At 41.3% G+C, this 24,352-nt stretch overlaps 1 protein-coding gene across 5 annotated transcripts; it reads left to right on the top strand.

Annotated features, from left to right (window-relative positions):
• Positions 1–10,061: 10,061 nt before the first annotated feature.
• On the top strand, positions 10,062–23,735 carry COQ7 (coenzyme Q7, hydroxylase). Of its 5 annotated transcripts, none has more exons than NM_001113241.1 (6): positions 10,062–10,198; positions 17,053–17,231; positions 18,364–18,478; positions 19,323–19,462; positions 20,127–20,195; positions 23,515–23,734. In NM_001113241.1, exons 1-6 carry the CDS (start codon positions 10,126–10,128, stop codon positions 23,590–23,592), a joined length of 654 nt encoding a protein of 217 aa, NP_001106712.1. In that variant the 5' UTR covers positions 10,062–10,125; the 3' UTR covers positions 23,593–23,734. The 5 variants fall into 5 exon arrangements, with proteins under 5 accessions (NP_001106712.1, XP_005224753.1, NP_001014849.1 ...); XM_005224696.5 differs by lacking the exon at positions 10,062–10,198 and adding an exon at positions 10,284–10,390 and having other exon boundaries at positions 23,515–23,735; NM_001014849.1 differs by lacking the exon at positions 10,062–10,198 and adding an exon at positions 10,347–10,483 and having other exon boundaries at positions 23,515–23,715.
• Positions 23,736–24,352: the final 617 nt, after the last annotated feature.

Raw genomic sequence — 24,352 nt, 5'->3', positions numbered from 1 at the left:
AGGTAGAAAGAACAGAGTGAGGGATGGAGGACAAGAACCAAAGGAAGAAAAATAAAAATTCTCATTTCTTTTTCATAAGTGTTTTTTCACTGTATCCAAAGTTCTTTATAAGCATTTCAGTGGGCTACATAACATCATACAGATGGATCACAACTTTTTTTTAACATTCTGTTGCAGCTCAACATTCATTTTGTTTCCAAATGTCCCTGATAACAAATAATGAAGACACAAAAATCTTTGTCCACATTTTTTTCTTTTTTTTTGAAACAGAGACCTGGAAATGGGATTACAGCCAAGGTTTAGAACATTGCAAGGCTTTTGAGAGCAAGGTTTACATTCAGGAGCTTTACGTGAGAATGTTACACACCTTCACATTCACCAAGTATTAGGAGTTAAAAATCTGGACTATCCTGGTGGTCCAGTGGTTAAGAGTCTGCCTGCCAATGCAGGGGATTCAGGTTCAATCCCTAGTCTGGGAGGATCCCACATGCCACGCTCAGAGCAGCTAACCCATGCACCGCAGTTACTGAGCCTGTGCCCTAGAGCCTGTGCTCCACAAGAGAAGCCACTGCAGCTGGAGAATAGCCTCCTCTTGCTGCAACTAGAGAAAGCCCGTGAGCAGCAACGAAGACCCAGTGCAGTCAGAAATAGTATGTAACAGTCAATTACAATTTTAAATCATTGCAGTGTTGTTAGGGAAATTAAAATGGAGGAAGTTCTGTTCAGGCTTCAGAAGCAGGAGAGCAGGCCTCTGACCTGCTTCTGATCTGCCTGGACACTGCCCAGATTCTATGCCTGCCTGCCAGCACAGCAAGTCAGGCAGCACTTTAGACAAAAAAGGAGTGGGTCTTGGAATTCTTGAGTCACTAGAGGTCCAACCCCTCAGGGTCTAACAAAATCCTATGGCTCATAGGGTAAAACAAACAGCATTGTAAAGAGGTGAAAGTAAAACCAGAGCTGCATTTTTGCATGCAAACAGATAATGATAACTATTTGCGGCCTGGGATTATAAGCAGGAGCCCCTGAAACTGCAATCTGAAGCCTCACCCTTGGGACGGATTCACAGCCCGGTATCTTTTCCCAATCGAGACTCCAGATTGTTGTTAACAAGAAACTTCCCAGCACTGTTCAAGTCTGGATGTAGGCTGGCCCAATTTGACAACGTACGTACTGTTAACTTCTCTCTATTGTTCCTATTTTTTTTTTCTTTTAATGACTGTATATTGAAATTAAGTCAAATCTATTAAAAATTGAAATTGTTTATGTATGTAACAAGTGGTTTCTTGTGTAAATGAATCCTTCAAAACTAAGAGGAAAGTAAAACTTTCAGCAAAACATAAATTGGTGCTGTGAGCAGGATTCGTGAAACAAAATGCCACTCAAGAAGAAAGAGATTAAAACTAATCAAGTTTTTATTTCTGGATGGGAAGATTTGCCTTATTACTCGTTAGCTACTGAATGGAGCATATGCACTGGATTGTGTGAGAAACGGGACCTCAAATTAAAGCGAACTGAAACTTTAGTAGTTACTGAACGTTTGTGGCTCTTGCTGAGAAAGGACAAGAATATACCACACTGGTAGGAGAAGCTGAATCCTCTCTGCCTACCATAAGGTGCATGGAGCTAAATTAAAATTAGTGAAGAGAAATTAAAATTGGAGTTATGCAATTTGCAAGGATGATTATCCATGTTACAATGTCAAAATTACATTTTAGCTGACCAAGTCTCCACTTTAAAGTCAGTAGCCAAAAAAGCCGCTATAAAGTTTGCACAAGCTAAATATTGAAATTGGTACAGCCAGGTTAACAAAAAGAAAGTTTATCTGGCAATAGCTAAAACAAGAGTAGCCTGGGACCTTAATGCTTGAGATGGAAGATTAATCCCTCCAAAATTCAGGGATCTGCCCAGACTTTAAACTTTTGGGGAATACAATGGGCTAAAGGACATAAAGAGATTTTACCTAAGGCTAAACAAAAGATAATGGAATTTCAAACTTCTGAGACAAAAGGCACAAAAATGCATAAAGGATATTTGGCTTCTGGTGACAGCATATTCCACATTTGGGCCAGAAACTGAGTCCACTTTACAGAGTAACTCCATGTTAAGAAACTTTTATGGAAAGAAAATGTAAATGAGGTAAGAGCTTTTAGATAAACTCTATTAGGAATAATTATGCTTGGGCAGTGTGTACCTAAAATAGTTTCTCCAGATTTGGTAACTTGAATTTCTAGGCTTGTGCTAAATCATGTTAAATGATGGAAGTTTATTAAATAATTAGGCCATTTCCAAATAAGATGCTAAAATAATTACTAAACACTGGTTTCTATTTATAGAAAAAGGTATAGAACTATTAGTGAATATGTTTGGTACCATCCTGAGATGTTCTCTATAAGAAAGCAAGAATTTTAGAAATTATCACTGGCATTTCAGGTTCACCAATGTACAGAATGCTAATCTAAAGGACAGTTCATGGTTGCTTAAGGAAAGTAGAATGTGTGTTTCTAATAAAGTATGAGGAATGGAATTGCAGTTTGTTAAGGGAAAGGAAAAGTCTGACTTACAGGTGTCTGTTTCTGAATGGGAAAATAAAGTTATGGATACAGAAAATATTCAAAGGTAAATATAGAACAGATCACTTAAAGGGTAAATAAACTTAAAAGTCTATTATCAAAGGCACTTCAGCATCCCAGGGAAACTTCTACCATGCATAAAACTCTTTTCTTGGGGTCCACTTTCCACAAACCTTTCTTATCATAAAAATCTGTATGTCTGGATAAAATGTTATCAGTCATAATTCTAGTTGTTGTATTAAATGTTACATGTCACAGCAGTGACCAAGTTACTTTGTCAATTGCAATATAATCAGATTTTAAAGTTTCCTTCTTAAGCCATTTTGTCATATTGATAGCTCATGCTTCCACTCTGATGCCTTTGTGAAAAAAGATGCTATCACCTGGTCAAGATTTACAGAAAGGATCTAAGAGTACATTAAAATTAACTAGATAAACCAATTGTTTTATTAACAGTAAGCTACTATCTGACTAGAAGTTGGCTTTCTCTCTCTGTTAAGTTTTCTTGGAATGTGGCTTCTGATAACAGAGTATGTGAATGTCTTTGCCTTTAAGTGATTTATATTTGTTTTTAAAGGGTTTTGTTACTCTCATGCAAAGAGTTCACTCATTGGAAAAGACTCTGATGCTGGGACGGATTGGGGGCAGGAGGAGAAGGGGAAAACAGAGGATGAGATGGCTGGATGGCATCACTGACTCAATGGACATGAGTCTGAGTGAACTCTGGGAGTTGGTGATGGACAGGGAGGCCTGGCATGCTGCAATTCATGGGGTCGCAAAGAGTCGGACACGACTGAGCGACTGAACTGAACTGAAAGTAAATAAATATTATTTCACAGTCATCTGTGAAGATTGTGGCACACATAAATAAAACTCATTCTGCTTCTACAAAAAATTAACCCCTCATTGTCAGACCTTTGCTATCCTGATGTCCTTAGGACAAGGCACAGTCTACTTCTCAATCAAAGAATGTAAAATAGCTATTTAAAATAGCTATAAATCAAACAGTCTAGGCTATAGGAAATCCAAGATGGCCACTTGGCTTTTCCCAGTCCCCTTACAAACCTCACTTTTTATTTGATGGGATAAAGTCTCCCTTGGCTGCAGGGTTAATACCCTTACACACACAAACACATACAGACAAATTTTATGTTTCACTGATATTAAATTCTGGTTTTGTTAATTGAGACGTTGACCAAGACTAACTTATAGACAGAGTACATCATGAGAAACGCTGGGCTGGATGAAGCACAAGCTGGAATCAAGATTGCCAAGAGAAATTTCAATAACCTCAGATATGCAGATGACACCACCCTTATGGCAGAAAGTGAAGAAGAAACAAAGAGCCTCTTGATGAAAGTGAAAGAGGAGAGTGAAAAAGTTGGCTTAAAGCTCAACATTCAGAAAACAAAGAACATGGCATCAGGTCCCATCACTTCACGGCAAATAGATGGGGTGACAGTGGAAACAGTGGCAGATATTATTTTAGGGGGCTCCAAAATCACTGCAGATGGTGACTGCAGCCATGAAATTAAAAGACGCTTACTCCTTGGAAGGAAAGTTATGACCAACCTAGACAGCATATTAAAAAGCAGAGATGTTACTTTGCCAATAAAGGTCTGTCTAGTCAAGGCTATGGTTTTTCCAGTAGTCATGTATGGATGGACTGTGAAGAAAGCTGAGCGCCAAAGAATTGATGCTTTTGAACTGTGATGTTGGAAAAGACTCTTGAGAGTCCCTTGGACTGCAAGGAGATCCAACCAGTCCACCCTAAAGGAAATCAGTCCTGAATATTCATTGGAAGGACTGATATTGAAGTTGAAACTCCAATACTTTGGCCACCTGATGCAAAGAGCTGACTCCTTTGAAAAGACCCTGATGCTGGGAAAGATTGAGGGTGGGAGAAGGGGATGACAGAGGATGAGATGATGGATGGCATCACTGACTCAACAGACATGAGTTTGAGTAAACTCCGGGAATTGGTGATGGACAGGGAGGCCTGGCATGCTGCAGTCCATGGGGTTGCAAAGAGTTGGACACAACTGAGCGACTGAACTGAACTGAACTTCCCAGATAGTTTCTTGCTATTATGTTTATTGCTAAAAAGTTAACTGAATTATTCTAAAGCTTATTTCAGTGATCTATATTTGGATAGAGATTAGATACCCCATTAGCTACAACCAGGGATCATAAAATTACATGTATCTATCAGTGAACTGTATGGTAATTGGAGTTTATGGAAAAAACAACAAAACACTAACCTTGACTTTCTGGAATAGGAAATTTCCAGAGGCTGGAAAAATTATAATAAGAGTAATCAATTTGCTGAATTATATGCAGTATGTGTGTGTGTGTTAGTCACTCAGTCATGCCCAACTCTTTGTGACCCCATGGACTAGCCCACCAGGCTCCTCTGCCATAGAATTCTCCAGGCAAGAATACTGGAGTGACTTGCCATTTTCTACTCCAAGGTATCTTCCCGACCCAGGGATCAGACCCATGTCTCTCATGACTCCTGCATTGGCAGGTGGGTTCTTTATCACTGTGCCACCTATTACAAAGGAACAAACACAAATCCAAGCAGAAGTCGATCCAGACTCCTGCGACATAAAAGGTTTGACTTTGTGGGTACACAAAAAATGTAGCCACTTGGGAGGAAAAGCAAAGTACAGGTGGGCCCAGGACTGAGCTATTTCCTTAACTATGGATGTCATTAAAACTGTTGTTTTAGTGTCCAGCTTGTCAACATATTAAGCACAGAAGCTTGCCCTGTCTGACGCTTTGCGACCCCATGGACTATACAGTCCATGTAATTCTCCAGGCCAGAATACTGGAGTGGGTAGCCTTTCACTTCTCCAGGGGAATCTTCCCAACCCAGAAATCAAACCAGGGTCTCCTGCATTGCAGGTGGATTCTTTACCAACTGAGCTATCAGGGAAGCCCAGAATCTTGCCACAGCTAGTCAAAGGACAATTGGCATGTGGCAAGCTGCCTAGGCAAATATGGCAAATTGATTATATTCATCCATTCATTTGAAACAAAGGATGCCAATATGTGAGTACTGCTATGGACACGTATTCTGGATACTTAGTGCCCATTCTCTTCAGGAAAGCCAGATCTGATCAGACTAATACTATTAAAACATTAAAGATAACTAATATGATGTTCCACTTCAAAGTCCGAGTGACAATGGGTCACATTTTAAAGCTAAGTTAATACAAGAGTTTACCCCAGAACATAATGTACGATGGACCTTTCATATTCCTTATCTCAAGCTGCTGTTTGAGAGAATGAATGGTCTGCTTAAACAGCAATTAATAACTTGGAAAGGACTCTTAAAAACTGGAGAACTAACTTTAATACTGTCCTGAATATTTCAAATAACAGACCTACAGGAGAATCAGAAATTTCTTTGATGAGAATGACTATGCCAAATTTACAAATTCATAACATCAACTTCCATCTTTAAACAACTGAGTATTGGGAAATTAGCCCAGGGGCACTAGCTCCTTTCGGAGCTCCTCCTGAGGCTGCTGGACTGAATTTGTACTCTGTATCTGAACACAGACTTACTAAAAGATCGATATGTACTGTTTCAACTGGTATTGGAATTAAAATGCCTTCTGGACACTTTGGATTAATCAAAGAATACTCCAGTTTAGCATTAAAAGGGATCTGTGTTTGTGGGGAAGTTATAGACCCAGACTACCAAGGAGAAATCAAGTAATTCTACAAAATCAAGGAAAAGATAATTATTTATTAATAAACGACTGAATTGCCAAATTGCTGATTCATCCGTGTGTAACTGACAAAGTACAAAAAGGAGAACCTCCCACCTAATTAACAGATAGAGGTGATGGAGGGTTTGGATCCACAAATGAAATACATGCAATTGGAGCTAAAGTCTGGGTGAAGGAGGCTAACGGTCCTCCCATACCTACTGATGTCACTGTGCAGGGGAAGGATAATACCATATTAGTAATGATCACCAAACAGGAAAAATGGAAATATGTGCCATTAACTCACTGTCATTCTTGCGAATAGATTTTTCTTGGAAGTTTGACCATAATGTGGATTGTCATCCATGCCTCAACCCCTGGCCATTGGAAATCATCAGAGAACCTTCAGCTAGAGAAATGTGAAACAGATCTGAACTCAAGATAATTTCACCTGCCCTGCAAACAAGTTCTGGCCTTTCTTAACTTTGACTTTCTATGGATAAAATTTATCTGTCTGCTAGATTATACCAGCTTCATGTGTTACCCATTGTATTTGGGGAAGAGTATTGATTACCACATTTTACTGGAAATTATTTGGACTTGAATAATCATACCCACTTACTGATACAACTGTGGAAAGGCTACCAAAGGACTGCTATGTGGACCAACATCTGGCATTTGGGAATCCTGCTTATTGGAGAACTCTATTAACTATTGTGAATGGACTATCTTCCCTAAATCCTGAAGTATGTTTTTCAGATTGCCCTCAATTTGTATGTAGTGTAACCCATTATGTAGAAACAATTTCCATGTATCAGTTAGGAACCCCTTTTTCCAGATGCCTAACACATGTTAATCATTTATATTGGAAGGGGACCACCTATTACTTTCCCCATGAGAACTCAGGTATTGTGGACTCGAATGTTATTCCATATTCTTTCTGTTCCCAATATTAGCTTTCCCTTAGAACCCTTATGAAAGATTTTGCAAGGAACCAAAGAGTTACACGGGCTTCCCTTGTGGCTCAGCTGGTAAAGGATCCACCTGCAATGCGGGAGACCTGGGTTCGATCCCTGGGTTGGGAAGATCTCCTGGAGAAGGGGAAAGCTACCCACTCCAATATTCTGGCCTGGAGAATTCCATGCACTGTATGTGTATATATATATATATATATATATATATATATATATATATATAGTCCATGGGGTTTCAGCCATGAAATTAAAAGATGCTTGCTCATTGGAAGAAAAGTTATGATCAACCTAGACAGCATATTAAAAAGCAGAGACATTACTTTGCCAACAAAAGTCCATCTAGTCAAAGCTATGGTTTTTCCAGTAGTCATGTATGGATGTGAGAGTTAGACTGTGAAGAAAGCTGAGCGCCAAAGAATTGACACTTTTTGAACTGTAGTGTTGGAGAAGACTCTTAAGAGTCCCCTGGACTGCAAGGAGATCCAACCAGTCAATCCTAAAGGAAATCAGTCCTGAATATTCATTGGAAGGACTGATACTGAAGCTGAAACTCCAATACTTTGGCCACCTGATGCAAAGAGCTGACTCCTTTGAAAAGACCCTGATGCTGGGAAAGATTGAAGGTGGGAGGAGAAAGGGACGACAGGATGAGATGGTTGGATGGCATCACCGACTCAATGGACATAAGTTTGAGTAAACTCCAGGAACTGGTGATGGACAGGGAGGCCTGGTGTGCTACAGTTCATGGGATCACAAAGAGTTGGACACGACTGAGTCACTGAACTGAACTGAAAGAGTTACAAAATTTCATAGATACAGGTAATCAGACCTTGATAGAACATTCTGTTGTTACTACTATTGCTACCAATAAGTTAATGGATGTAGGAGTTGATGTACCAAAATATACTTCTCATTCATGGTGGAACTTCTTTACTAAGTCCCCTACTGCTCAAAAAGTATTTCCTGCATTGCTTAACCCATTACTTGTTTCTTTGATCACTTTATTTCTATTGACTATCTGGAATTGTTATGTGACTTATAGAATGAAGAAGCCTACTTGTGTTATCTTGCCTTATTCCTATGCATTTCAGCCTAAACAATCCTGAGCCCAGCTTTTAGGGAAAGTAAAATGAAGGAAGTCTTGTTCAGGCTTCAGAAGCAGGAGAGCAGGCCTCTGATCTGCTTTGGACCAGCCTTGACACCACCCAGACTCTGTGTGTGTAAGCACAGCAAGTCAGGCAGCACTTTAAATAAGAAAAGGAGTGGGTCTTGCCTTGACACCACCCAGACTCTGTGTGTGTAAGCACAGCAAGTCAGGCAGCACTTTAAATAAGAAAAGGAGTGGGTCTTAGAATTCTTGAGCCCCTGGAGATCTGGCCAACCCCGCAGGGTCAACGAAATCCTATGGCTCACAAAGTGAAACAAACAGCATTGTAAAAAGGTGAAAGTGAAAACAGAGCTGCATTTCTTCATGCAAACTGTTAATGATACCAGTCTGCAGTCTAGGATTATAAACAAGAGCCCCTGAAACTGCAATATGAAGTCTCACCCTTGGGGTGGATACACAGCCCAGGACCCTTTCCCAGTAGAGACTCCAGATTGCTGTTAACAAGAGACTTCCAGCCTGTTCAAGTCTAAATGTAGACTAGATGTAGTCTAGATGTAGACACCACCAATTTGGTGGTGTATGTGTTGTTAATTCTCTCTATTGTTTCTATTTCTCTTCTTTTAATTACTGTATGTTGAAATTGTCAAATAATCTTTCATAAAAATTTGAAATTGTTTATGTATGTAATACCATGTGGTTTCTTGTGTTAATGAGTCCTTCCAACCTGAAAGTAAAACTTTCAGCAAAAAAGTGCGTTAAATTTTAAAACAACTAGCAACATTATTTTACAATAGCAGTCTATCTTAAATATGGATAAAAGTGATGGATAAAAGATATATAATCCAAGAATGTAAAGTAAAAAATGAAAGTCACCTTCTCACAATTTCAACTCTGAAGTTACCATTATTAAACATGCCTCCACACATACACAGCCTCCCGAACAGCGATTTGTTACAATTAATGAGTCTGCCCTGACAGACTGGATACAGACTCAAAAGTATGGAATATGTTGCTAAATCTACTCATCCCAACCTTCCCCTCAAGGAGACCCACATTGGATCCCTGGCTGGGGAAGATCCCCTGGAGAAGTGAATCGCTACCTACTCCAATATTCTTGCCTGGAGAATTCTATGGACAGAGGAGCCTGGCACACTACAGCCCATGGGGGTCACAAAGTGTCCCGCACAACTGAGGGATTAACACACTCTCTCACTAACAGTAAAGGACAAATAAGGATAGCAATAATAAATGTTCTTTGTAGAAAATCTAAAAATAAAGAAAAGGAGTAGGAAGAAATTTAGTTTGTCAATCCCAATAACTAGAGTCAACACTTCTCACGTGGTGAATTGAATTTCAGACTGTAATTTCTACTATTTTAAAGAGCCTACAGATAGAAATTTCCTGTATTGGCAAAGCACAAAATACAATGGCTATGCCGGTAAACAATTCCCTCATTGTCCTTTTCCTCAGGAATTGAGGTGAGTAATATTTTACCTGTTTGGATTTTTGAAAGAGCAAGTTAGCATTCTCGTCTCTATGGCAACTCTTTACGTAGTGATTGATAGCGACCGCATCCACTAGAGTCTTTTCATTTGACATTTCCAACCAATCGAGTGGAAGCGGGGGATTAGGGGCGTTTCCACCGGTTCGAGAGCCAACCGCATCTGCCTTCCGTAGGCCGTGCGTCATCAGTCTACGCCAAGGGTACCGTTGACCCCCTCCGTTTAAGGAGAAGTAGTGCTGCTTCCGCGGCAATGAGTTGTGCCCGGGCGTTGGCGGCTTGCTGCCTGTGGCGGCTGCGCACAGGCGCCCTGCAGCCCCTCTCAGGTAAAGGGGAAGCCTGAGCGCGACTGCGCGCGGGGCTGAGGAGCCCAGGAATTTTCGCCTTAGGCTTAGGTCGTAGAGGTCACGGGGGGCAGACGTTCATACGTCACAGGGCTGCGACGGAGGGCGACTGCGCGGCTGGAAAAGCGGCGCGAGGCCTGCAGTCGGCCGCGGAGCCCGCCGGACGGAAAGGGGGTGGGTTTTCCTCAGTTTTCTGGCGAGCCCATTCGGCGTCCGTGCGTTTGGGGGATGACGCAATTTCGCGCCTGTTCTGTGACGTCACTGCAGGTGTGGTAGGCGTTCCGAACTGAGGAGAGTTGGCAACCTTGAAAGTTTAGTTTCCTAGGGCGGGGGTGGGGGGGGGGGGTGATCCTCGTAGCTTTCGCTTATGACCTTGTAGGTGGCCCTACGACCGGCAGAGTGGGTTTCCTCCCGTACGCCCGCCCCACTCCGGAGCCTGTTAGAAACGCAGATTCTCAGATCGCTCCTCTAACCTACCGGATCTTAACAAGACCTTGGAATGACTCGTGTGCATTTGCAAGTTAGAGAAGCACCGGAATGTTGGAAGGAGCATCGAATTGGAGTAGGGAGACTTGGGCTTGGATTCTGACTCGTCTTTTCCTCATTTATCTGAGCTGCCTCAGAAAATTGTGAGGTCATTTTCTCAAAGTTAAACCATGCGTGTACCACCTTCAGGATTTTTGCTTAATAACTGAACCATTGATATTTTACCACTGATATTACTAGAGTTTTTTTTTTTTTTTAATTTCCCTAGACCATATTCCTTTTTAAAATCAGAATACTGGAAACTAGATCCCTAGGTAAACGGAAAACCAGTATTTCTTGTCCCAAGAAAAAAATCATAAAAGTACGCTGAAAACAAGTTATTGTATTAGATACTGTTGTCTACCAAGGTTTGAACTCAAGCCTATCTTTTTTCTCGAAAGAAAGGAAAATTAACAAGTGTTAGGAAGATTTTAAGATATGTCAGCTGTAAACTGAGACAGTCTCCTTGATAAAATCAAAAGAGTTGGAAGAGAATCAGTTAAGTTGCTCAGTCGTGTGTGCGACTCTTTGCGACCCCATGGACTGCAGCACACCAAGCTTCCCCTGTCCATCACCAACTCCGGGAGATTGCTTAGACTCATGTCCATTGAGTCAGTGATGTTATCCAACCATCTCATCCTCTGTCCTCCCCTTCTGCCTTCAGTCTTTCCCAGCGTCAGGGTCCTTTCCAGTGAATCAGTTCTTCACATCATGTGGCCAAAGTATTGTGGAGTTTCAGCTTCAGCATCTGTCCTTCCAATGAATATTCACTACTGATTTCCTTTAGGATGGACTGGTTGGATCTCCTTGCAATTCAAGGGACTCTCAAAAGTCTTCTCCAACACCACAGTTCAAAAGCATCAATTCTTCAGCGCTCAGCTTTCTTTATGGTCCAACTCTCACATCCATACATGACTACTGGAAGAACCATACCTTTGACTAGACAGACCTTTGTTGGCAGGGTAACTTCTCTGCTTTTTAATATGCTGTCTAGGTTGGTCATAGCTTTCCTTCCAAGGAGCAAGTGTCTTTTAATTTCATGGCTGCAGTCACCATCTGCAGTGATTTTGGAGCCCATGAAAATAAAGTCTTTCAGTGTTTCCATTGTTTCCACATCTGTTTGCCATGAAGTGATGGGACCAGAAACCATGATCTTAGTTTTCTGAATGTTGAGTTTTAAGCCAGCTTTTTCACTCTTCTCTTTCACTTTCATCATGAGGCTCTTTAGTTCTTTGCTTTCTGCCATAAGGGTGGTGTCGTCTGTGTATCTGAGTTTATTGATATTTCTCCTGGCAATCTTGATTCCAGCTTGTGCTTCATCCATCCTGGCATTTCGCGTAATGTACTCTGCATTTAAGTTAAATGAGCAGAGTGACAATATACAGCCTTGACATACTCCTTTCCCAATTTGGAACCAGTCTGTTATTCCATGTCCAGTTCTAACTGTTGCTTCTTGACCTGCATATAGGTTTCTATATGTGTATGGAAGATAATCATAGCAACTTAAGATCTTTTCATATACAAATTGAAATCTCGTAGGTGTCATCACTGGTATATGTTTCACATTTTAGAAAATCACAAATAGAAAATGATGCACTTCAGAGCTTTTAGCACTGGGCCTCAATTTTATTATTTCTCAGTTTTAAAGTGTGTGACAATGCAGGCAAAACTCAGGATTGTTGAAGATGAATTTTAATGCTCCTTCATTCTTTTTCACTTGTAGTTACTTGTGTCCTGTATCTTTTTATCTTTATGATAACTCAGTAAGACAGATATTATTATTGTGTTTCCCCAAAAAAGAAAATAACCAGATTGTTCCCAATTTTATATGTAAGAAATGGCAATTCGGAATTGTCAAAAGTCTGTGTTAGAGACAAGATAGGTATTTTCTGATTCTAGTTCTGTGCCCTGTCTATGGTCCATCTCATACTTTTTTTTTTCCATTATAATTATTACTAGATATTGAATATAGTTTCCTGTGCTATATAGTAGGACCTTGTTTATCTATTCTTTTTGGTGTGGACCATTTTTTTACATCTTTATTGAATTTGTTGCAATATTGTTTCTGTCTTATGTTTTGGTTTTTGGCGGAAGGAATGTGAGATCTTAAATCCCTGACCAGAGTTCAAACCCACACCCCTGCACTGGAAGGCAGAGTTTTAACCACTGGCCCACCAGGGAAGGCCCTTATCTATTTTATAGAGAGTAGCTTGTATCTGTTAATTCCAGATTCCTAATTTATCCTTCCCCCACCCCATCTCCCCTTTGGTAACCAAAAGTTTGTTTTCTACGTGAGTCTGTTTCTTAAATAAGTTCTTTTGTAAATTTCTTAGTTCTCATTTTAGATTCCACACATAAGTGGTATCACCTGGTATTTGTGTTTCTCTGCCTTCATTTAGTATGATAATCTCTAGATCCATGCATGTTGCTGCAAATGGCATTATTTCACTCTTTAGGAGTGAGCAGTGTTCCATTGTCTGTGTGTGTGTGTGAGTGTGTGTAGACAGACCACATCTTCTTTGTCCATTCATCTGTCAGTGGACGTTTAGTTTGCTTCCATCTCTTGCCTGTTGTGAATAGTCTGCTATGAGCATTGGGGTGCGTGTGTCTTTTCCAGTTATAGTTTTGTCCAGGTATATGCCCAGAAGTGGTATTACTGGATCATATGGCAACTGTTTTTAGTTTTTTGAGGAACCAGCATACTGTTCTCCATAGTGGCTCCACCAGTTTACATTCTTAACCAACAATGTACCAGGGTTCCCTTTTTTCCACACCCTCTCCAGCATTTGTTATTTGTAGACTTTTTAATGATGGCCATTCTGACTGACTGGTGTGAGGTAGTACCTCATTGTAGTTTTGATTTGCGTTTTTCTAATTAGCAGTGTTGAGCGTCTTTTCATGTGTCTATTGGCTATTTGTAGATCTTCTTCAGAGAAATGTCTATTTAGATCTTCTACCTGTTTTTTTTAGTGGGTTGTTTGGGTTTTTTGTGTGTGTGTGTGGTTTTTTTTGAGTTGTATGAATTGTTTGTATAATTTGGAAATTAAGCCCTTGTTGGCTGCATTGTTTGCAAATATTTTCTGTCTGAAGGTTGTCTTTGCATTTTCCTTTGCTGTGCAAAAGCTTATAAGTTTGATTAGGTCCTATTTGTTTTTGCTTTCATTTCTATTGCCTTGGGAGACTGATCTAAGAAAACATTGGTACTGTTTATATCAGAGAATGTTTTGCCTATTTTCTCTTTTACGAGTTTTGTGGTGTCCTGTCTTATTTATTTATAACTTACATTTTGAGTTATTTTTGTGTATGCTATGAGAGCATGTTCTAACTTGATTTATATGTGGCTGTCCAGCTTTCCCAACACCACTTGCTGGAGAGACTGTTTTTTTCTCATTGTCTAGTCTTGCCTCCTTTATCAAAGATTAACTGGCTAGGTGTGTGGGTTTATTTCTGGGCTCTCTGTTCTGTTCAGTTGATCCATTTGTCTCTTTTTGTGCCAGTGCCACATTTTTTTGATTACTGTAGCTTTGGAGTATTGTCTGAAATCCTGGAGGATTATTCTTCCAGCTTTGTTCTTTTTTCTCAGACTTGCTTTGGCAATTCTAAGTCTTTATGGTTCCATACAAATTTCATGATTATTTTTTCTAGTTCTGTGAAAAATGTCATGGGTAATTTGATAGGGGTCACATTAAATCTGTAGATTACTTTGGATAGTATGGCCATTTAAAGGATATCTTTGCAATCTAAAAAGCATCCATCCAATACTTTTTAAAGCCACCTTGCAGAAGTTGTGACAAGATAGGGATGGCAAATATTACCATACCTCACCCTCCACATATACCTCAAAAAAGGCATTTATTAGGTGCCTGAATCTGGAAAAGTGTTGCAGTGTTAGGGAAAAGTCAAATATGTTTTTAATAGGAATTATAACTATACCCATCAAAAGTCAGCTGTGTGTTTGAACTCATGCACTTAACCCCTTGCTATTTCTCAGTAAATGATTTCTTAAAAATTAATATTGAGGAATTTCCCAATGGTTCAGTGGTTAGAACTTTGCACTTTCACTGGTGAGGGCCCAGTTCAATGGTTCAGTCCCTGGTCTGGGAATTAAGATCCCACAGGCCACTCAGCTTGGCCAAAAAAAAGAAAGGAGTATTGTGTTGTTTTAAAAGTTCTTTCTCATTAACACATTTTGTGGTGGGAGTAACAAAATGAGAGAACAAGGTTATTTTAAGAAGTCGAGTCATCTCATTATTTATTGATTCGTGGCTGCACTGGGTCTCTGTTGCTTTGCACAGGCTTCCTCTCACCGCAGCGCGGGGGCTGCTCTTCATCGCAGTTTGAGGGCTTCTTGCTGCAGTGGCTTCTCGTGCTGTGGACACAAGCTGTAGGCGGGTGGGCTTCAGTACTGTGACTTGTAGGCTCTAGAGCACAGGCTCAGTAGTTGTGATGCACAGGCTTAGTTGCCCTGTGGTGTGTGGGGTTTTCCAGAACCAGAGATCAAACCCATGTCCCCTGCATTGGCAGACGGATTCTTAACCACTGGACCGCCAGGGAAAGTCCCATCTCATCATTTTTAATTTTAACTTTTGGACCACATCTGTCTACAAGGAGGCCAGGCCTTGGACTTGGAGGAAAAACTTAGGACAGGTTACCTTGACTTTGTCAAATGTCTCAAATTGTTCTCCACATGGAATGGTCATGGAGGGACTTCCCTGGCAGTCCTGCAGTTAAGACTCTGCACTTCCACTGCAGGGGGCGCAGGTTCGAAGCCTAGTAGGGGAACTAAGATCCTGCATGCAGCGTGGCCAAAACAAAGCAAAAGGCCGTGGACCACAGTGACCTCCTGTCTGATGACATAGATCTGAGTGGTACCTTACACCTGGCAGAACTTGGAATCCACCCAGTTAAGTCAGGCATGCTCAGTGAGATGGAGCAGGTTCTATGGAAGAATGGCTCAAAGCTGGGACACCATGCTTCAGACCCCCATATCCACTGCTCCTTTGTCTAGAGTGAGGCATTTAAAATCCTCAGCCTGAAAAGTTCAAATGCACATCTCAGGTTTCATCAGGCCTACCCCATCACTTTGTGTCCAAAGCACTCAAGCCTTTTTTAATGGGAAAAAAAAAAAAAAGGCTATAGATGTATCAGAATGAAACTTTCTACACATTTTGTGGGTTTTCCTTAGCCTAAATGAAAGGTATCTATTAAACAGATGGTAGTCATAAGAGCCCTGAAACACATCTCAAGATGATATCAGTACAGTCAGAGTTCACATTACCAACTAAATGGTCTAAGTCTTTACTTCCATATCTGCAAAATGAGTTAACACCTTATACATCTAAACATGTTATAAAACTCTTCTCTTAGGGGAGAGAACTTTGGGAATGCTCTAATACAAGCCTCAGAGATTATAGTCAAGGTGTTAACTATTTGGAGATTTTTTTTAAAAGACAAAATCTAATCTATCCTGAAGAATTTACATTTTGAAAGCAAGAAGAGTTCAGTTGAATCAAGTACCAGAATGAGATGAAATGTAAGCGCTAGGCTAAATTCTCAAAGTCAGATGCTCACTGGCACAGATAACTTTTAATAAGAGAAATTAAATCTACAGTTCTTAACCTTGGCTGCAGAGAACATTTGTGCACAGAACTTTTTAAAAGCATCATCTCCCAGGGATCAACTGGGGAGAAGCATCCATGATTCTGAGAGCCCCCTAGGGGTTGTGTGCAGCCAGAGTTGGAAAAGAAGCAGGTGTATGAAGTGGGGAAACATGCCCATCCAGAGACAGCTGCCGTGTTCGCTGTCTGGTGAGAAGACACCGTCAGTATTTCTAGATGGACATACACTTCAACTGAAGCCAGGCTCCAGATCTTTATGTTAAATCTTCTATGTTTTAAATACTGGCAATTAATTTACTTAAAAAAAAAGAAAACTGCACACTGCTGTATTTAAAATGGATAACTCACAAGGACCTACTGTATAGCACATGGAATTCTGCTCAGTGTTATGTGGCAGCCTGGATGGAGGGGTGTTTGGGGGAGAATGGGTACGTGTGTATGCATGGCTTAGTCCCTTCCCTGTTCACCTGAAACTATCACATTTTTTGATAATTAGCTATACCCCAATACAAAATAAGAAGTTTAAAAAACAAAGCCACAAATTACTGCAGGTTAAACAGAGTCCACTTGTAGGCTTCCCCAACCTATGGGGAGCTTATTTGTGACCTTTGCTGTAAGATGCCTCTTTCTTCTAAGAAAGGAATCATCTCAATTTTACCTGAGAGTAACGGAGAATAAACACTTGCATTGCAGCCTATGGAAGAAGAATCAGTGTCAGATTTTGCAGTTCGGGAATGACCTTAGACAATATCAATAGGGAAGCTGTGGATCGAATAATCCGGGTGGATCATGCAGGTGAATATGGAGCGAACCGCATCTATGCAGGGCAGATGGCCGTCCTGGGTCGGACAAGCATCGGGCCGGTCATTCAGGTGGGCACCTCTCGATCTCTCAGTGATGAATCACATCGGGTCATGCGTTGTCAAGGGAGGTACTGTTGTCCCCAAGAGAGGAAAAATTGGTTGTGGGGTGGGGGTGGAGGAGTAAAAAGCGTATTCTTCTTTTTTATAAACCGCAGACAGACATAAGCAGATTTATAGTACATAAACAAATACACATTCTAGCTGTAGTATTAAAATTTCGTGGCGGGGAGCAATAAAAAAGGACTAAGAGTCACTGCATCAACTCAAAACACCGGCTGTAAGACCTTGGGGTCCCACCCCTAGTGGAGCCCAGTGGGGATATTTGATATTTTATACTGAGGGGCAGATCGGACAGGCCTGGGCTTCATAGTCACACAGAGCGAAGTTCCCATTCCAGCTCTGTCCCACCTCCTACCTCTGTGAGCTTGAGGAAGTCCCATGACGTGTTCCGTGTCTGCAAAATGAGCTGACAAAACGTCATTCAGTTTTGGTGAAGAGTAAATGAGCTGGTGTAGAGCAGCGAATACCATGCCTGGCATGTAGTAGCCACTTAGCACAAGTTAAATGGCCTGCTCTGAGTACTCGGGCAAATTACCTAACCTCTCTGTGCCTCACTTCCTTCATCTGTATAGTGAGGATAATGATAGTTTGTCCTTCACAAAGCTATTTGACAGTACCTGGCTATGGGACATACTCTCACGTGTTAGCTCTTACGATCATTCTTCCTTTTTCCTTTGATGTAAATGATACATTTCTGGCTGTCTGAAAGGAAATCATATAAAGGGTAATATTCTGCCCTCCTAAATTTTGAAATGGGCTACGCATCTCATGTCTTTGGGGTGTGGCCCCTTGTCCTTGAATAGGCGCACTGTGGATCTGAGCAGCTTCTGCCAGCTCTGTGGTTCGGACTCTGCTTGTCTGGAATGGAGATAACGGACATTTCTCTTGGTTTGCTGTCTCTCTTCCCCGTAATCTGATGTTTAGGGCTTTTCCTTCGATGATTCAAGGGGACTGGGGGAAGTAGCAGTTCCCATCATTCTCCCCATTCTGCTTCCTTTACCCACATGAACACAGCATGTGGCTTCCTTATTACGTAGCAGGTGGTCTCTCTGAAATGTCTTTGTTTTTATGTTTCTTACAGAAAATGTGGGACCAAGAAAAGGACCACTTGAAAAAGTTCAATGAGCTGATGGTTGCATTCAGGGTGCGGCCTACCGTCCTCATGCCCTTTTGGAACGTGGTGGGGTTTGCACTGGGTACGTGTCTATCTCGGAGAGCCCGTGTGAGCTTAGGGATCTGGGATGGCTGAATCACTAAATAACCCCTCTACAATTCTTGCTGTGTCCCCTTACAACCTTTTCGTTTACTTAATATTTTTCTAAAGTTAAATTGATTTTTTTTTTGCTTAAATTTATTTAAGATAGAACCTTAAAATCAGTACTTTTATAAATAGAAGATACATTGAAAATAACTACAACAGAGAGGGAAAAGGCTAGAGTAATTTGACTGGCCAGATGAAGTTCCCTGATGAAGGTTCTAAACTTGGGATCTGCTCACTCTTAAAAAGAGAGTCAGGGAACTCCCTGGCAGTTCAGTGGTTAGGACTCAGCGCTTTCATTGCTGAGGGCCCAGGTTCCAGCCCTGGTTGGGGAACAAAGATCCCACAAGCCCTGAGGCACAGCCAAAAGAAAAAAAAAAAAAAAACACAAAAATAAAAAGGGAGAGTCAGTGATACAGAAGAACCCAAGAACCCCAGTGAAGACTCGCTCCTGCCATTACCAGAAGGTTAGAAAAAGCACTCAAAGAACATTCTTACAGGGTTTGACACTGTCATCTGGCACCGTGGTTTTCAAGGATGGCAGGTTGCTCCTGAGGACACTTGGCAACATCTAGAGACAGTTTGGTTGTTGCAACTGGAGATGCCACTGGCACCTAGTGGGTAAATGTCAGGGATCCCGCTAAGCATCCTACCACGTTCAGGACACTCCTGCACAACAAGGAATTGCCCAGCCCCAGGGTGCCAGGCGACAAACCCTGACCTGGTCTCCATCCCCAGTGGTATCAACCCCATCCTTTACCTTCTGGATCTGACCATTCCAGGCGCCGGAACTGCCCTGCTTGGGAAGGAGGGCGCCATGGCCTGCACAGTGGCCGTGGAAGAGTCCATCGCACACCACTACAACAACCAGATCAGGACGCTGATGGAGAAGGAGCCTGAAAAATACGAGGAGCTTCTGCAGGTATCGGACCACGCTCTGGAAGGGACTGCCGGGGGGAAAGGGCAGATACGCAGTTTGGTAAGAGGAACAAAATGGAATGTTAGGGACTAGCACTGCCTTAGAAACTTGAGGCAGCACCTCATTTGAAGGGCGTGCACACTGAGGCAGCTGAAGCTATGGGCCGTGTCACGTGCTCGGGCGGAGCTGGGACTGAAACCCGCGTTTCCTGAGCCCACACCTGTATTCTCTCTGCCTCTGGGTCATTGTTGGATCCTGAGCGAAGGCCATGAGCACAGATCCTTCAGATTAAATAAACGAATGTACTCAGAATAATAAGTAAATATCCTCAGAAATTTTCTACAGAAAATAAGGGAACTGTTTAATTTTTTTTTAAGTCTAAGTCAGTGGCCACCCACCTGTCTCTGTAAATAAGTTTTTCTGGAACACAGCTGCACTCATTTGTCTGTGTGTCCATGGCTGTTGTCCCCTCTAGGGTGGCAGAGTTGAGTCATTGTGACAGGGACCTTATAGCCCGAGAAACCTGAAGTACTGCCTCTGGCCCTTTGCAGGAAAAGTCTGCCTACCCGTGTCTTAGATGGCAGCATGAGGCTTTGGCCACCAGAGTAAGTTTGAACAGTGGGGAGTTGGAAGGCTGACTTGTTTCAATTTCTTTTTATTTAACCAGGTGATCAAGAAATTTCGGGATGAAGAGCTTGAGCACCATGACATAGGCCTCGAACATGACGCAGAACTGGTAGGGACCCATCTTTACTGTTTGCTTGTAGTGGTACTTTATTTGGAAGGTTGAGGCACAGGAACATTTCTGTTTCCAGAAAGTTATAAAACCACCGTCAGAGAAAGAGAACCCATATCGGTCAGTTCACTTCAGTCGCTCAGTTGTGCCCACTCTTTGCGACCCCATGGACTGCAGCACGCCAGGCCTCCCTGTCCATCACCAGCTCCCGGAGCGTGCTCAGCTCAGGTCCATTGATGTCCAGGCCGTGATGGCATCCAGTCATCTCACCCTCTGTCGTCCACTTCTCCTCTCACCTTCAGTCATCATCAAGCATCAGGGTCTTTTCCAAAGAATCATTCTTCACATCAGGTAGCCAAAGTATTGGAGTTTCAGCTTTAGCATCATTCCTTCCAAAGAACACCCACAAAGTGATCTCCTTCAGAATGGACTGGTTGGATCTCCTTGCAGTCCAGGGGACTCTCAAGAGTCTTCTCCAACACCACAGTTCAAAAGCATCAATTCTTCAATGCTCAGCTTTCTTTATAGTCCAACTCTCACATCCATACATGACTACTGGAAAAACCATAGCTTTGACCAGATGGACCTTTGTTGGCAAAGTACTGTCTCTACTTTTTAATATGCTACTTAGGTTGGTCATAGCTTTTCTTCTAAGGAACAAGCATCTTTTAATTTCACGGCTGCACTCCCCATCTGCAGTGATTTTGGAGCCCCCCAAAATAAACTCTATCACTGTTTCCATTGTTTCCCCATCTATTTGCCATGACAGGATAGGACCGGGTGCCATGATTTTAGTTTTCTGAATCTTGAGTTTTAAGCCAGCTTTTTCATTGTCCTCTTTCACTTTCATCAAGAGGCTGTTTAGTTCTTCTTTGTTTTCTGCCATAAGGGTGGTGTCATCTGCATATCTGAGGTTATTGATATTTCTCCCAGCAATCTTGATTCCAGCTTGTGCTTCATTCAGCCTGGCATTTCACATGATGTACTCTGTATATAAGTTAAATAAGCAGGGTAACAATATACAGCCTTGATGTACTCCTTTCCCAAACTGGAACCAGTCTGTGTTCTATGTCCGGTTCTAACTGTTGCTTCCTGACCTGCATACAGATTTCTTAGGAGGCAGGTCAGGTGGTCTGGTATTCCCATCTCTTGAAGAATTTTCCACAGTTTATTGTGATCCACACAGCCAAAGGCTTTGGCATAGTCAGTAAAGCAGAAATAGATGTTTTTCTGGAATTCTTTTGCTTTTTCGATGATCCAACGGCTGTTGGCAATTTGATCTCTGGTTCCTCTGCCTTTTCTTAATCCAGCTTGAACATCTGGAAGTTCTCGGTTCATGTACTGTTGAAGCCTGGCTTGGTGAATTTTGAGCATCACTTTGCTAGTATGTGAGATAAATGCAATTGTGTGGTAGTTTGAGCATTCTTTGGTATTGTGTTTCTTTGAGATTGGAATGAAAACTAACCTTTTCCAGTCCTGTGGCCACTGCTGAGTTATCCAAATGTGCTGGCATGTTGAGTACAGCACTTTAAAAGCATCATCTTTTAGGATTTGAAATAGCTCAACTGGAATTCCATCACCTCCACTAACTTTGTTCATAGTGATGTATCCTAAGGCCCACTTGACTTTGCATTCCAGGGTGTCTGGATCTAGGTGAGTGATCACACCATCGTGGTTATCTGGGTCATGAAAATCTTTTTTGTATAGTTCTGTGTATAGTTCTCCTTGCCACCTCTTCTTAATATCTTCTGCATCAGTTAGATCCATACCGTTTCTGTCCTTTATTGTGCCCATCTTTGCATGAAATATTCCCTTGGTATCTCTGATTTTCTTGAAGAGATCTCTAGTCTTTCCCATTCTATTGTTTTCCTTTATTTCTTTTCATTGATCACTGAGAAAGCCTTTCTTATCTCTCCTTGCTATTCTTTGGAATTCTGCATTCAGATGGGAATATCTTTCCTTTTCTCCTTTGCCTTTCACTTCTCTTCTTTTCTAAGCTATTTGTGAGGCATCCTCAGACAACTATTTTGCCTTTTTGCATTTCTTTTTCTTGGGGATGGTCTTGATCACTGCCTCCTGTACAATGTCACGAACCTCTGTCCATAGTTCTTCAGGCACTCTGTCTATCAGATCTAATCCCTTGAATCTGTTTGTCACTTCCACTGTGTAATCATAAGAGATTTGATTTAGGTCATACCTGAATGGTCTAGTAGTTTTCCCTGCTTTCTTCAATTTAAGTCTGAATTTGGCAATAAGGAGTTCATGATCTGACCCACAGTCAGCTCCCAGTCTTGTTTTTGCTGACTGTGTAGAGCTTCTCCATCTTTGGCTGCAAAGAATATAATCAGTCTGATTTCGGTATTGACCATCTGGTGATGTCCATGTGTAGAGTTGTCTCTTGTGTTGTTGGAAGAGAGTGTTTGCTATAACCAGTGTGTTCTCTTGGCAAAACTCTGTTAGCCTTTGCCCTGCTTCATTTTGTACTCCAAGGCCAAATTTGCCTGTTACTCTAGGTATCTCTTGACTTCCTACTTTTGCATTCCAATCCCCTGTGATGAAGAGGACATCTTTTTTTGGTGTTAGTTCTACAAAGTCTTGTAGGTCTTCATAGAACCATTCAACTTCAGATTCTTATGCATTAGTGATTGGGGCAAAGGCTTGGATTACTGCGATATTGAATGGTTTGCCTTGGAAATGAACAGAGATCATTCTGTCGTTTTTGAGATTGCACCCAAGTACTACGTTTCAGACGCTTTTGTTGACTATGAGGGCTACTCCATTTCTGCTAAGGGATTCTTGCCCACAGTAATAGATATAATGGTCATCTGAGTTAAATTCGCCCATTCCGGTCCATTTTAGTTCACTGATTCCTAAATGCCATCTCCTATTTGACTGCTTCCCATTTACCTTGATTCATGGACCTAGCTTTCCAGGTTCCTATGCAAGACTGTTCTTTACAGCATTCGACTTTAGTTCCATCACCAGTTGCATTCACAAGTGAGCATTAATAGAACTGCTTGACAGAAAGCAAGCAAAAGCCTTGCTCCCAGCTGGGAATCATTTCTTGCTTCCTTATCCTTTTCCCCAGCACATTCGCTGTTTCCGGTGAGAAGCTGGTTGGGTCAGATGTTTTGGCTGTAGCAAAGGCATTCTAATCTTTTGACAAGTATTTTTTTTTCCCCCTGTTAAAATCATTTCTTAGATCTTATTATTTATCCAGAGAAGTCCCAACCCTGCCATGCTAGACTTGTGCCTTACAATGGAAAGTGAATATAGAACGGATTTCTTTGGTTTGCTTACTGTTGTTTTTTTTAAACAGGCTCCAGCATATGTCGTTCTGAAGAGCGTTATCCAGGCAGGATGCAAAGTGGCGATATATTTATCAGAAAGACTTTAAAGTATGTCCACTTTTCCTTGTGTGTAAAGATAATAGTAATTTAACAGGTGACAGTGGCAGAGAAGGAAATGTACAGTTATTGTCCTGTGACTTTGTTAATAAATTATGAGAGGTTTTTTCATTAATAAAATTCTCCAGTGTTGGTTGTTCTCTGTGCTGCTTTATGGCCATAAGGCTGACAGTTTACCAGGTGTGTTCAGATGACAGCAAATGAAACTGGTTCTCATTTGGTCTATACATTTTTTTCTAAAGCAACAAGTATGAATCATTAAGAAAGATAACATATCTTTGAGAGAAAAAAAAATGAGTTTACCGGTATCACAAAGTAATTTAAAATAGTGATGTTTAAAATTGACAAAGCAAGACTGTCTAGCCCATCAGGTAAGCAGAAGACTGACCTTCTTTTTATTGTGAAATGTGGTTTGAGAGCAGGTTACTCCCATCAGAGAATATACTAAATTGTGGATTATTTGTGAAGTTGAATTATAATCATTTCCTTTAGGTCTGTTCCCTAAAGAATAGACCAAATGAACTATAATTCTCATACTTTGTTGAAATCCTTTATGATTTACAAATTTTAAAATAATTTGTGGAAAAAAAAAAAACACCTAGATTAGTGGTTCTCTTCTCTGGCTGCACATTAGGGTCCCTAAAGAGCCTTTTAGAATTTTTCGGATTGTGAACCAAAAATTCTGACTTAATTAGCGGGGAGCCCAGGATCACAATGGTTTCAAAAGCTCCCAGGTGATTCTAGGCTGAG

The sequence above is a fragment of the Bos taurus genome, chromosome 25, assembly GCF_002263795.3.
Source record: "Bos taurus isolate L1 Dominette 01449 registration number 42190680 breed Hereford chromosome 25, ARS-UCD2.0, whole genome shotgun sequence".
NCBI lineage: Eukaryota > Metazoa > Chordata > Mammalia > Artiodactyla > Bovidae > Bos > Bos taurus.
Note: the sequence above shows the minus strand (reverse complement) of the source record. Positions and strands in the feature narration are given on the sequence as shown.

Coding starts and splice junctions, on each gene's coding strand:
- COQ7 (NM_001113241.1), top strand. CDS start 10,126: ATGAGTTGTGCCCGGGCGTTGGCGGCTTGCTGCCTGTGGCGGCTGCGC. Junction 10,199..17,052: donor CGCCCTGCAGCCCCTCTCAG/GTAAAGGGGAAG, acceptor CTTGCATTGCAG/CCTATGGAAGAAGAATCAGT. Junction 19,463..20,126: donor AATACGAGGAGCTTCTGCAG/GTATCGGACCAC, acceptor TTATTTAACCAG/GTGATCAAGAAATTTCGGGA.